This window comes from Diadema antillarum, unplaced genomic scaffold, assembly GCF_040938485.1.
Source record: "Diadema antillarum isolate AM-2024a unplaced genomic scaffold, OU_Dant_1.0 seq00000526_RagTag, whole genome shotgun sequence".
Taxonomy (NCBI): domain Eukaryota; kingdom Metazoa; phylum Echinodermata; class Echinoidea; order Diadematoida; family Diadematidae; genus Diadema; species Diadema antillarum.
In genome coordinates, this window is record NW_027271478.1 from 1048552 (window position 1) to 1063900 (window position 15349).

Genomic DNA, 15349 nt, shown 5'->3' on the forward strand with positions numbered 1-15349 from the left:
TTCGGGTTATATAGTTAGGTTTCCGTGTCTTTGTTTGTGTCACATAGTGACCTAGCACCTTGTCACTCTGTGGTTTTATTTTTTTTTTAGACCTGCTAGTTCATCTACTAATAGCAATAATAACTACCATTATCGCTACACAGCCACACTAAAACTTTAATAGGCCCAAGATGTAAACACGATTGAATTCACGTGCACACAAATCAATTGACACCACTTTGTTTATTTACTCATGTGTAAATTCTACAACAGGGTAATGATGCCTTGTGAAGGAGCTTGGCATTAAGTCTATGCAATCACATAAAAATTATCATTAGTGTACTGTGAGCACTCAACTTAGATACTGTAGTCGACGTCTGCATTGGCTATACCAATACACGCAGCCTCTAATACACCACACGTCCAATACAGCACTGCCTGTGTTCGCAAGATGTCCCCACAGAACGTCTCGACATCGTCCGTCCTTCCCCAGCCGGATCCAGATCGTCGACCTCCACTGCTAAACCCTCAGCACAGCACGACGAGCGTCACGATCATTGTCTTCGATGAGACCTCACCGACCTCCACTGGTAAACCGTTAGCACAACGAGCGTCACGGTCATTGTCCATGATGAGAGCTGACTTGCCTATCGTGGTCGTCCATGCTTCCTGCTTATCCTCTCCCCTCAGCTCTAATTTCCCGCACGTCTACCTTACCAATCTCCCGACTATAAAATGCATAACCTCCCATACCGAATGTACGACACTACAGTACGTCCTATACAGACCACGGCGCACGGAATGTGGTCGCGTGTCAGCTGTTTACCTATGGTCTACTGATTTGCATACGATAAACAAACAACTACGCAAATTTTCAAACCCACTATATCTTGGCTATTATACTTCCATTGATCTAAGCTTACACTGTTCTCTGTAATAAAAAAAAAACAACTATCGTGATCTATCAATACATGCTTGGAAACGTAAGGAAATACATGTTTCATCCTGACAATATCCCCCACCTTAAGATATAATTCAAGGGGAAATCTTAATTATATCAACAACAAAAAAAAAAAATGTATTTTCCTTGTAAAAGACTGGCATATACAATATAACAGCTATGTTATATACAAAGAAAAACCTAGCAACTGAAAATCACCTTTATTAAACTATAACAAAAAACCAACCATATCCCCTACAATTATATGCAACCCTGTGCATCAAGCAATTACACCTTGTACATACCAGTTCTAATTCCTTTCTGAAACATTACCAAATGACAAACAATGATTTCACTACTACTAACTAAGCGAACAATAAGCTTGCATAAAATGTGCTCTCTATGTACTTCGCATGTGTAGCACATAATTCTAATCGGTTTCACCTAAAACTAATGTAATTGATAAACACTTGCAACATACACTGATCACCACTGTGCCTATCGTTTCAAATCAGTCACATTATATGCACTTGTGTAGATGTTTAATAAACCACCAGAAACTCTCAAATATCACAACTTCTCTTTAATTAATGCCAAAATTATTAAAACTACATTAAAACTTTCCAAAACAAACCCAATTTCCTTTTTTTTTGTAATAAAAGAGTGACACATTCCAAGTTCAAACAGACTTATTAAACTTACATAATAATCATAAAACAATTCTACGAACAGCATGATTTTTTTTTTTCACACTGCACATCATGCTTTGCGTGACTATGCATACATAAGTTTGAGATTTGGATAATACATGTTTGTGTGTCAATGATGCCCCATAGAATTACAGAGTATCAATGCTAACCTTGCAACCTCTCGACTGTCTGAAGATCTGTGTCTAAGGAGAGACATTAAACCTATCTCACTCCTCAACTCTGAATTATCACCTACACATTTTTGTATATGATCCTGTATAGTAGTATCCAGTAATAGTTGGATAATAACCCAAGCTATGTAATTAAACATTACATATGCGATAACAACTCAAACTACAATCTGTACATGTACATAATTACACACTACAACGCGATTGCCCTACACCTAACCAATAGCGACGTTGATGTAGTGCGGGTGTAGTCTTGTCGCAACGCTGAAAGAAATAACAGAAATAAAAACAAGCATCATATTCTTTGCTTCGCGCATTTTGTTCTTAGCAAACAAAACATGTACAAAGGAGTTACTGAACTTATTGAATTTTCTGCATGTATATGTCCATATTAACACCTGTCTACAGCCAACCATGTTGCCTGTACATTTAAAGTAGACTTCCATAATAATGCATCTTTGTAACATGAAGAAAAATCTTATAATACTGTACTGACGTCAAATATATGCAATAAACACTGTATATAAAAAAAAAAAATGTTTTGCCAGAATTTGTTATTTTGGCTTTACTATGTTCCATTTGAATTTGACCGTCTACTCTGTGTTGTAGGTTCACACTAGGCGGCTCATGGCATCTGCAGCCACATTGTCTTTGCCCTTTACAGAGACGAGCCTGAACCTGTGCTCCTGTAGGCTCATGCACCATCGCATGATTCTTTTGTTGTGCATTTTCTTCGCCTGTATGTACGTTAACGGCTTGTGATCTGTGTGGACTTCGAAAGACCGGCCACACAGATAGAACTCGAACTTGCGAATGGCCCAAACAATCGCAAAACACTCCTTCTGGATTTCACCTTGCAACGCTTGGGGTACGCGGTATGGTGGTGACCGCACCGGTTCGTCTGTGGTCAAGTGTATCTTGCATTCTGCAATACTTGACTTCTTTGGTACATCTGTGAACACATCCTGATACTCACACAATAATCGTCTGATCTGCTCTTGTTTCACCTCCTCTAGGGAAACATCCAGCTGTACATCCTCAACGAACTCTCTCTGAATCGGACAAGGCATTTCTGGCATCTCAGTGAACACATCATTGTTGTTTTCCATGCCTTCGTCACTCCACAACTCATCTACACCACCATCATGGCACACCTCGAAACAACTTCCAGCAGTTTCTTCCTCTGCTACCCTGCTGAAGTATCGCTTGAGCATGTTTATGTGGAATGTCTTTTTCACGCCATCTACATCCACTACGTAGTCATAGTCATACTTGGCACCGACCACCTCATATGGCCCTTTCCATTTGACCAAGAGCTTGTTTTGCTCCGTCGGCAGTAACACCAAGACTTTGTCTCCGATCTTCAACTTCCGTTTCTTCGCACCTCGATCATAGTAGGTCTTGTATCGCTTTGCCGACTGCTTCAAATTTTCCTGTGCCATCTGCCATGACTCAACAAGTCTCTTTCTCAACTCGATGACATACTCATACTCACTCTTTCTTTCTGGCTCGACAGCATCGTTTGTCAACAGCTCTCTCAAAACCTCCATGGGTCCTCTCACATGCCGACCGTATAGTAATTCAAATGGAGAAAACCCCAGGCTTGAGCTTGGTGCCTCTCGCAAAGCAAACAAAAGGGCAGGAAGATACCTATCCCACTGGCGTGGCTCCTCTGTGCACAACCGCTTCAAAGACGATTTCACCACAGCATTATACCGTTCCACTAGCCCGTTGCACATGGGATGGTATCGGGAACTCGTCAACTGCTTGATTGACAATAACCGGCAGACTTCTTTCATCAAGTCAGAGACCAATTGGGGTCCTAGGTCAGACATAACCTCTTGCGGTATACCCACTCGACTGTACACTGTCACCAGTGCTTCTGCGACATCGACTGTCGTTATTGACTTCAACGGAATCGCTTCCGTATACCTCGTGGCATAATCTACAATTGTCAATATGTAGGTATGACCACGTTCAGAGGGAGTGAACGGCCCCATCAAATCGATGGCGATACGCTGAAATGGTACCTCAATTGTTGGTAGTCTACCTAACTCCACCTTGGGTACTTTGCCTTTGCTGATGGTCTTCTGACATACATCACAAGATCGGCAGAAATTGGCAATGTCTTCATACATGCCCGGCCAAAAGAACTGTGTCTTTACCTTTGACAATGTGTTGTTGATCCCTAAGTGACCACAAAACAATGACTCATGTGCCAAATGCATGATATCAGCACGATATGCCTTTGGCACCACAACAAGTCTTGGGCCAATACCCTCTGTCGGGTTTTCCGGATCTCTTTCCTGCCTCAATAGGCACCCCTGATCTACCCGGAACAGATACCTGGAATTATCAGTCACACCAACCTTATTCCACGATGCTCGAAGAGTGGGGTCATCTTTCTGTTTCTGACGAAACTCTGGCAGATCTGCGACTTTGACCGAATCGACCACAACTAACCCCTTCTTGGGTTTTGCACTGCGTGCTTTTTGGGCCCGTGTCTCCACAGCCATGACAGCTGGCACTCCACTGTCATCATTCCTGACTGAACACTCTATCTCGCCCAACACCTGGTCTTCCTTCTGAGATCGGGTTTCGACTGCCATCACCTGTGGATCATCTTCTTTCACCTCAGAAAGATTGTCAACCTCTTCCTTATCAACACCATCAACCTTGGTATCTACAGTTTGCTCACCATCTCCAATGACGTATCTACCACCATCATCCTCCTGATCAGCATCGTCACTCAATGCTTTGCCCCCTCTGGGCACCCACTTCAAATCTGGATCATTGGGCTCACATGCACCAGTGACATTCCCAACAATCACTTCACACAAGCAATCCGGCATACACAATGCTTCAATCTCACCTGAAAAATATGGGGAGTCTAACTCTACCTTGGCGACTGGAAATTGCTTGACTGTTCCATCAATCAACCTCACTGTTTGACACTTCCCAGTCAGCTGATGTCTCTCAACCAGTCTGGACTTAACAACACATGTACTGCATCCTGTGTCACAGAGTACTGAAATTGGAACTTCACCAGGATATAACCTGCCTGAAACAACTGGCATACGATTCATCATCGCACTTACTTGTCCGTAAGCCATTCCCAGCTTTTCAACTTTCTGATACCCGTCCAAGGGTACATGATTTCCAACAGGCATGCACGCAGCTGATTGCCCTGTTGCCTGTGGCTGTTTGCCACCCCCGTCATTTGACCTCAAACTACCTATTGAGTTTCCTGGACTGCCAGCTGACGGCGTGCTAGCATCCATGTTTGACCGTGTCATTTCTGATCCTTCAGTTAGCACCTCTGTACCAACCATTGCTTGAGCTGATTTCACACGCACCATGGGACAATCCCTCTTCAAATGTGTAGGACTCCCACACTGATAACAACCCCTCGGGCCATCTCCTCGCCCAGCCCCATACTGGGTCTTCTTACCCTGTGATGGCTGATTCCTTCCCGTCACTTCAAATGGGCGCTGTGGGGGTTTCGGACTGCCTGGTGTGTTTTTCACACCACCTTGTGAGGGCTTTGAACCTCCCCATTTCTGATTCTGATCAGATGTCTTTGATTGCTGTCCAAATGTGTGCACACCATGTGCATTTACATACACATCAGCATTCTTACTGACCGCCTCCATTGAATCACAATCCCTTTCTTTCAAAAATGCCACCACTTCCTTTGAACAATTATTCAAAAATTGTTCCCGTAGGACTAGATCAAACAACTTATCATACTCTTCATCGATCCCTGACAACTCAATCCACTGCAACAGATACCCTCTGAGCCTCGTCGCAAAATGATGTGGCCTTTCTCCTTTCTCTGGCCGTGCAGTCCTAAACTTCCTGCGATACCCTTCTTCAGTCAACTGAAAATGCACCATCAACTCCTGTTTGACTCTTGGATAATCATCTCTATCAGCAGGCTCCATTCTGTTCACCACTTCAAGGGCTTTGCCACTCAGATTTGAAATCAGATATACATTGTAAGGCCTTGAATTCAGTAGGGATCTTCTGACTGTCAGCAAACAACTCAAACTTGTTGATATAGGCATCGAACCTATCCCGATTCTCGTCAAACTTGCCTATTTTCAAGTGCAAACCACTCAAATCCACATGCGTACTGGAATTTGTCGATCTCATTTCAGCCATTTTCATTTCATGTTCCCGGACCTTGGCTCTTTCCTCAGCCCGCATTTTCTCTGCAGCCTCATCACAACGAGCATTCACGAAACTATTCAACTCTCCACCGGAGTAACCAAGTTCCCTACCAAGGGTGGCAAAGTCTCTAATTTGTTCTGGAGTTGCCATCATATCATCCAACAACAGCCAACCAAAAGAACATCAACCAGGAGAAAAATCCACTCCCAATTCACAACAATTCACTGAATACTCCGCTCAGACATTTAACTGCGAATTTGACACAACCTCAACCAGGTCTACTCTTAACCAGTACACACCTTAACACATGCATACACTGCATACAATACCATGCTCAACTACATAGCACCTTAAATCAACCACATGATAAGGAAGCCTTTAATTTTCTTTACCAGCCTATGCCATATGGCTGTGTCTTACACCACCTAACATAGATCTAGCGTTAGCAGGTCTCGGTGGGACCTCCAAAATTGTCACATAGTGACCTAGCACCTTGTCACTCTGTGGTTTTATTTTTTTTAGACCTGCTAGTTCATCTACTAATAGCAATAATAACTACCATTATCGCTACACAGCCACACTAAAACTTTAATAGGCCCAAGATGTAAACACGATTGAATTCACGTGCACACAAATCAATGTTTAACTGACCGTTTGACACCACTTTGTTTATTTACTCATGTGTAAATTCTACAACAGGGTAATGATGCCTTGTGAAGGAGCTTGGCATTAAGTCTATGCAATCACATAAAAATTATCATTAGTGTACTGTGAGCACTCAACTTAGATACTGTAGTCGACGTCTGCATTGGCTATACCAATACACGCAGCCTCTAATACACCACACGTCCAATACAGCACTGCCTGTGTTCGCAAGATGTCCCCACAGAACGTCTCGACATCGTCCGTCCTTCCCCAGCCGGATCCAGATCGTCGACCTCCACTGCTAAACCCTCAGCACAGCACGACGAGCGTCACGATCATTGTCTTCGATGAGACCTCACCGACCTCCACTGGTAAACCGTTAGCACAACGAGCGTCACGGTCATTGTCCATGATGAGAGCTGACTTGCCTATCGTGGTCGTCCATGCTTCCTGCTTATCCTCTCCCCTCAGCTCTAATTTCCCGCACGTCTACCTTACCAATCTCCCGACTATAAAATGCATAACCTCCCATACCGAATGTACGACACTACAGTACGTCCTATACAGACCACGGCGCACGGAATGTGGTCGCGTGTCAGCTGTTTACCTATGGTCTACTGATTTGCATACGATAAACAAACAACTACGCAAATTTTCAAACCCACTATATCTTGGCTATTATACTTCCATTGATCTAAGCTTACACTGTTCTCTGTAATAAAAAAAAAACAACTATCGTGATCTATCAATACATGCTTGGAAACGTAAGGAAATACATGTTTCATCCTGACAGTTTGCTTCGTAATTCTACTTTTTATTCATGATAGTATCTCAATCATGAGTGATTTGTTGTATTACGTGTGTGTGGGGGGGGGGGGGGGGGATAACACACTCTACAAGCATTGCCTTTTATTAGCACTCGTCCCAATTTCCAGCATTTTCGTACACTCGCTTATTTTACATTTATGTGATTTATGTATTCAACTTTTGTAGAATATTTATATGTCTCTATATTGAAAATGGAAAAATGAATGAATGCATGCATGAAAGATGCCGTAAGGGCAAAAGTATGTCACGGATGGCGACACGACATTATGCTCCTGCGACAATTGTTCTGGTTTTGTTTTTTTCCAAGGACTTAGGGTTAGGGTAGTGGTAGGATTTTAGGTTTCATGTGAGGACTAGGATCAGGGTCAGGGTTATGTTTGCGGGCAGAATTTCTGTTTGGCTTGTAGCGTGCACATATTTCATGGGAGCAATTGTCGCAGGAGCAAATGTGGTGGAACCGTCACGGATAATTACCTCCTGCAGCTCTGTGCACAGACTGTCGCCCCACGATCAATAGAGGGCTCATTTTTTTATTTCCTTGTAACCATTCATGTTCAAGGTAATGTTGTCTATGCATTGCTTCTAAAGGAAGAACCTTCAGTTTGACATAGACTAATGGAGTCCAAACTTCACAATTAACAGAGCTGTGGAGGGTTTATGTATATCATTATGTATAAATCTTTATTTCTACCAAAGCAGTGATATAAAAATTGTTCAAGATATCACATTTGATGCATAATTATGTGTAGGGCAGTTGTATCACAAAACATCCTACCATATATATATATAAGTATAATATATATTGCAATTAAGCCTAAAATATAAGGAGATATCAAGATTTTTCTCAGTAAACCATAACTGTAGATGGTTTGGTCTGGAGACCTTTTTATTAAAACTTTTGTTGATATCTAGTGTATTTAACAATACTTAACATCGTTTATACTGATTCAAATTTTTACAGTGGTTGCTCCTATCCCTAACTCACATTTTACACCTATATATGTTTAAGCACTAATGCTAGGTTTTTGTTTCATCTGCAAATGGTAAATTATGCCTTTAACATGGCGGTAATAGCAGTCAGATTATATAGGTGAAAAGTGCATGGCAGCTCTTTGTTTGCAGTCATATCGTTCAAACGTTTATCAACATTAACCCAGGATAATAAATACTTTTTATGATATTAATGATAGCTAGTTTGACAATCGGCAAGATGGTAAACATTGTACCAGCCAATGCCAGCCGTCGACAAGCAATATTGTGTGTGTGAGAGAGAGGGGGCGCTCTTCCGAGTAGTGTTCACAGCTGGCTGGCAGGGCCGGCGAGCATTGATTTCGTCTAGAGTTATGTCAATGATTTTCATTGACAAATTTGCTCTCAGCCATTCAGATACAAGGATTTCGGTGGCTTAAAACAGTTGCCAATGATTGACAAATTTAATGAGACGCTGCCCTAGAATTGCCCACATTTCGCGAGTCGGTTGCTAATCTCGAATAAAGACGGCCTCTGCAAAGTATTACAATTCATGAATTAGATTATGTAATTATTTTTTTCCTACAGCCGGGTAACGAAGGATTCCATTCACCTGCTCCCTCCCATTACGTGCCATACGTGTCATAAGCAGAAATTCACAAAGACCCCATTTACAGTGAGAGGCTCGGCCGCGGCTCGGCCGTGGCCGAGCCCGCCTTCATTTCAGTGTAAACGTGCAAAAGGCCAATGCGGGGCCAAAATTGGCCGCGCATTTGGCCACGCTCTTAAGGTTATAGTAAGCATGAGAAAAACACTGTTTAAATGTCTTTTCATTCAGCGACGCAAGTTTCCACAATCCATTATAAGGGCAATTCCATGGGAATGTGGACATGGCACTAAAATTTCAAGTTTATTATATTGCAAAAGAATTACTCATTATGTATTACCCATATATTGAAGTTAAAGAAACTCAAGGAATTATATCAATCGGTCAAATATTTCCCGAGAAACAGCTACAAATCTTCAAGACAATTTTTCAGTCATCCAAATTTTTAAAATGCTTGCGTAACTTGATACACATTTTTTTTGATAGAAAAATTCTGCTAGCACTTCAGTTAATTCATTTTAAAGAAGCAAATTGGTTCTACTTCAGTCTCCCATGAGGAAATTTCTATGCCACCTTCAAAAAATTTTTATCACCACCTGAAAGTTCAGCCCTTGAGCCATGTAACGCGAGTTACCGAAACAAGAAATATTTTTCATTCTGAAGGAAGCAGTGGAGGTAATTTGTTGGGAATCATAATTTTCTAAATTCATCACACCCTGATACTGTACACAGGATGTTGACTTGAATAAACACTGTCATCACATTAAAAAATGTCAATGAAAAGTGTAACACGAGTTACCATGTAACGCGAGTTACCGGTATGTAACGCGAGTTACCGACTATAAACACAAGTTTCCACCAACATAAGCAAATTTTAACACTTAATTGAGCTAGATTGTGGTGAAAACAATCAAATCCAGTGTTATACACACTATGCTGGACTGAAACAAAGGAGGGTAGCCTAATAAACTGTGATTGTACAATACTAGCATCAAGGCCACTGATCACATGCCACATTGAGCAGTCTAGCCTGGCTTTCACTGCATGTGTACATGTACATCCAGCAGTGAATGAGGTTACCGTGGTAACCTTAAAGGCATAGTTTACCATTTGCAGATGAAACAAAAACCCAGCATTAGTGCTTCAAAATAGTTCTATTATGTGAGTTTGGGATAGAAACAACCACTGTAAAAAATTGAATCTGTATAATCAATGTTAAGTATTGTTGAATACACAAAATGTGAACAATAGGTATAATAAAAATGTTTCCAGACTAAACCGTCTACAGTTATGGTCTAATGAGAAAAATACTGATATCTCCTTATATTTTAGGCTTTATTGTGAAATTTTTAGATGGCAGGATGTTTTGTGATACAACAGACCTACACATATGCATCAAATGTGATATCTTATAAATTTTTGTAATCACTTTTCCCAAAGGTAAACAAGACCTTTAAATTTATCTAGTTAATTTCCTGCATTAGTATTACAAATTTTTATCACAGAATGCTATAAAGCAGCAGGTGTTGGTTCTAATCCTTATTCGAAGGTGTATAGTGAAGATGACGCCTGTCCGGAGATCAGGAGGTTGGGGGTTCAAATCCTGCTTGAGTATGTGTCCCCATGATTTTTTATCATGGCTACTAATAAAACACTGATCAATTCAGTGTTTATTTATGTTGATGTAGGGCAATTTGTCAATTAGTTGCAATAATAACATCTCAACGAAAGAATTTCATGAATTTGAATAATTACGCAGTACCCGCTGCATGATATAAGGATTAGAACCAACACTTCCTGTCGGGCGGAAGTTCGGTGGTCTAGTTCCGAGATGATGCCCGTCCGGAGATCAGGAGGTCTTGGGTTTGAATACTGCTACTCGTTTTCAAAGCGGCATAATGCATAAAGCTTGCCCAACATAACAATTTATGTAATTCATGTTCAAAAAAAGAATGAACTTGCATTTGGATCAGGGGATCAGAATGCTCCCATCAGCTTATAATTTAGCAGGCATCCATTTCATTGTTTTGTATTGAATGTAGTAACATCTTATTTCCTTTTATATTGCGAAATACCATTCTTGCTGTCAGGTGGATGTGCTGGCAAGCATCATTTAGATAAGGATCACATGAATAATCATCGCATCACTGATGCTTATATCAGTGAATTTACATTTAAACCAAAATGCCTGTTGGTACAAATGAACTTTTTCTGCTCATGCGCAACGTGGAATTACGAACTAGTCTATTTGTCAATCAGTTGCAAAGAAATGTACTAGTTTTCACTCCTCAAAAAGACAGGATTTTAATTTTTGAAAGATTGTAGACTTTTTTGTAAACTTGTCGATAGGGTTTGATACTTTTATGTTTTGTTTTAAAAAAAGTTTCAACATCTTTCATCTTTACACTCTGAAAATTACAATGTACTTATACACCTAAATCATCTGGGTATATACTGTGTTGAAACATATTCAGGGTCTCTATGAGGAGTGAAGCTCTTTTTAGTCTTAAACACATTCTTCTCTATCAATTGGGTTTATTAGTAAAATATTTGTTTAACATTTATTCATTGTACTATCTACTAAGCATCTCTCAAAATATTCAACACAAGATTCAGTGCCATCAGAACAGTTGTATGTCATCAATTTGTGTCACCCTGTGTTAGTGGACATGATATAACGCGAGTTACAGTAACGCGAGTTATCGATATAAAGGCTCCCTACATTTTACTAGGTCATTAATTGTTACTCAACTTTGATAGTGTTAATTCATGAGTCCTAACCCACTATCAATTCAAGGTAGGAAAACTTTTATCAAGACTGTCTAGTATGAGGAGACTTTCCAAAAAGAGGCCTTTATAGAATTGACCATGTCCTTTTTGTGTAACGCGAGTTACCAAAATTAAATGATTCAAGAATCCCAACATGTTTGTCCCTTATTTTTCTTTTTGGATTCATTTAGTTGGTGTATGTCTACTTAACCCATGATGAAAAAAGTAACTTGTGGATCCTTCCAATTACAAAGATATTGGCACATTATCCCATAAATGTACCCATTATTTGTAACGCGAGTTACCGTGGAATTGCCCATAAGTATGCCTATATACAGTCAGGCTACAGCTGAATATTTCATCATCATAGGCCTAAAAATGATAAATATCTGACTAATCAAATTGTCCAATATGAGATAAAAATTCACATATTCTGCCTTAAAATGTTGATACACTGTAGATGAACAATGAAAACGAACATTTGCTCTCTAAAACGAGAGTTAAGGTGATGGAATAGTTGTGGTTGAGGTGGGGCTTCAGGTTTCCTACTTTTTGTGAGATGACGAAAACCTCTTACGGGCAGGAGAGAGCATATAGGCCCTACTGTAAGAGAAATTCAAGTTTATTTGATGAAAATCAGTTTTGAAATGACTGGATATAAAAAAGAAAGAGATCCTAATTAAAGCTGGGATCCACCTTTTACTAGGACCACTCTGTTTGTTTGTTTGTTTGTTTGTTTGTTTGGTCTTTTGTTATTTTTTATATCTCAGCCATTCCAAAACAGATCAAAGAAGCTTTGGTAGAATTGCTCTTAAAATTGTAGGCTTTTAAATATTTCTTAAGTGGCTATTACTTATCTAGCAAAAAAAAAAAAATATCTGAATCCCCATCTCAACCAAACTATACTATACCTTTAACGATAGATCGAGTCGTTCTCAGGTATACATTCCCGAGAACGGACGTTTCTTCACGCAGCAAGCATATAAAAACAATAATAATCCCAACAGTGAGAGATAAACGAAGGTGCTGTTTATGAAATCAGTGGTACTATGATTATTACCATGAAGCTCGTAGAAATATATAAAGTGTAAACTAATCCCGCGCAGATCTAGTGTTAAAATAAGCTAGCACTGAGATAGTCAGCGAACTGCCGACAACACACAGGGCTCCGATGACAGTGAGATAATTTGGTATCACGTGCAAAATCGCGATGTCGATGACGAAGATGATGAAGACATCGGTGGCACGAATGACGGCAACGGAGGCAGCGTTCACGGTCTGCAAGGCGAGGACCAGCGTCATCATTTCTAGGTAACCCATGGCCATGAAGGCAAGCAGGAGCAGACGATCGGATCCGCATCTTGGCAGCGTCCATTCGTCAAACGCCGTTGTCACGGCAACGCTGATCAGCCCGCTTATCGCGCCGTACACGAAGAGCACCGTCTGCGAATTCGTCTCCAGTCGGCCAAGAACACGAAGAGAAATGTAAACCACCGCCACGCTGATGGCATTGAGTATGGCGAACACTATCCCCACGGGTGAGTTCTCCGTGCTGTCGTCGATCGACCCGAAGATCTTGTGAAAAATGGCAGACGGCTGGACGACGAGTACAACACCGAAGACGGTAATGCAGGAGCAGATGGCTCTGATAATAGAACAACGTTCCTTCAGACACATGCGCGCGAAGATGCCCGTGAAGAGAGGCGAGCTGTACATGATCGATTTGGCCGTCGAGATGTCGAGCAGATGGAGCGCCTGAAAGAAGCAGATTGTGGCGAAGTTGCCGGCGACAGAGCGAAGGACGAGAAACAGCCATGTTTTCCTCGACAGACTCCTGAAGGACAACCTCTGCCAGATGACTATGGGTGCGGAGAACACGGTCATAGCTAAGCTGTAGACGAAGACGAGTTGATTGACAGGTATGCCTCTAGCGAGGAGCTTGGACACCAGCGAGAGGAAGGACATCAGAAAGACGGATATCACGGCTAAAATTAGACCCCTGTTTCGAAGCAAAGTTGAAACAAAGCGCCTCCATCGCTCATCAGCCATTCCCTGAGCTGTCCTCCGGGAATTCATCGCTCCATCATCATCCAGTGAATCGGGATGGTCATCCTCTGTACGGTTGAGAGGAGTCACCTTTCCTGGACTTTCCTTCTCCCATCCACGCGCGCTCGATGTCTGCGAGCCTCTCATCGCCATCTTCACCACCTCTCTACTTTCTCACGCATGCACACAGTACAGGGATAAAAGGCAGAATATCACTTTCAGTTGTCGTCTTGGGCTTTGTCCAACACACGACTCGTGACAGCCTTTTGCACGCATGGTTATCGATGAGTAAACATCGCGATCCAGTTACTCGTCAAATTCACGAATATACAGTCAACAAAATGGTGAGTGGCGTCCATTCCCCTATATGCGCACAGACTGCCGCCTGTAGATGTTTTGAGGGTATTGTCCCATGCCATCTGTTTACCCGCCCTCCATCACCCACGAATGTTCCACCGCAAACTTTCACAAATGATGCACAGAAATGTGAAGAAATGATAGAAAAGACCTTGTGTATATCCATTTATGGTTCTTTCGTACGTCGTAAAGATGCTCGTTCGTGTGAAGTCAAATTGCGCTAGCTGAAAATCTGACCTCTTGGGAATAAGACGCCAGCAACAATGAACGCTACAACGTCGTCGCAGCCTACTGAAGCAAATAGATTGTGTAGAAATTTCGACTGTGAGACATCGCGGTCCGTGTGCGCGATTGCGAGTGATCCATCCGCTGCATGCAAATACTAGTACACCAACCCCTGATGCACCTCACTACACAAGCACACACTGGGTATCCCTAAGCTCTCCACACGAATCATTCACTGCACGCTCTCGTCATACACCGAAGACACACTGTACCCGCAATAGCTTGTCGCATACAAAATGTACAGTATCATGTACAACGCACACACACGGACACGCCGCAGGGATGGAAATAGCCTTTTGTCAAGGCCCTCTCGCTGTATGGTGAAGAGAGCCCAACTGAGTGGGGTTGCGCTGTCGCGCTCGGCTGGGCTCGCTTCGCTCGCCCATTACAGCGAGAGGGCCTTGACAAAAGGCTAGGATGGAAACTGAAAGCGAGCTCCGAGTATGCGATGCCAGTGTGAGCAGAAGAATGATAGCCTTGCCCTAGCATATTCTTTTTAAATTAAACAAAATAACTTACTGCCGCTACTCTTCTAAGATGTAGCGCCCGAATTCCCAACTATAGTTCGTCATCATGGAATAATTTTACATAAGAGCTCATGTAATATTTTGGGCTGCACTTTCTCAACTACCTAATAATGTAATAAGAGATGAATATTCTCACATTAATTGGTTAATGGTACTCAATTGTTCTTGGAAAAGATTGAGAAAATACATTCCTGCATAGGAAAAGATGCGTGCATAAGTCTTGAGACGATATTTTCGACATAATAGGCATAATGGATTTGCATGCAGGCAGTGTCATACAAAGAAAAGCGATTTGTAATCATTTAATAATTGTAAATGTTGTAATTGATTTTAATTTGTTCGAA

General features: G+C 41.6%; 2 protein-coding genes across 2 annotated transcripts; both read right to left on the bottom strand.

Moving 5' to 3' along the window:
- Window positions 1–1321: 1321 nt before the first annotated feature.
- On the bottom strand, window positions 1322–5783 carry LOC139734446 (uncharacterized). The gene has a single exon (XM_071645231.1). The coding sequence runs from the start codon at window positions 5741–5743 to the stop codon at window positions 2411–2413; it is 3333 nt and encodes a 1110-aa protein (XP_071501332.1). The 5' UTR covers window positions 5744–5783; the 3' UTR covers window positions 1322–2410.
- A 7099-nt stretch (window positions 5784–12882) lies between these two features.
- Window positions 12883–13989, bottom strand: LOC139734460 (solute carrier family 35 member G1-like). The gene has a single exon (XM_071645243.1). It carries the CDS (start codon window positions 13987–13989, stop codon window positions 12883–12885), a length of 1107 nt encoding a protein of 368 aa, XP_071501344.1.
- Window positions 13990–15349: the final 1360 nt, after the last annotated feature.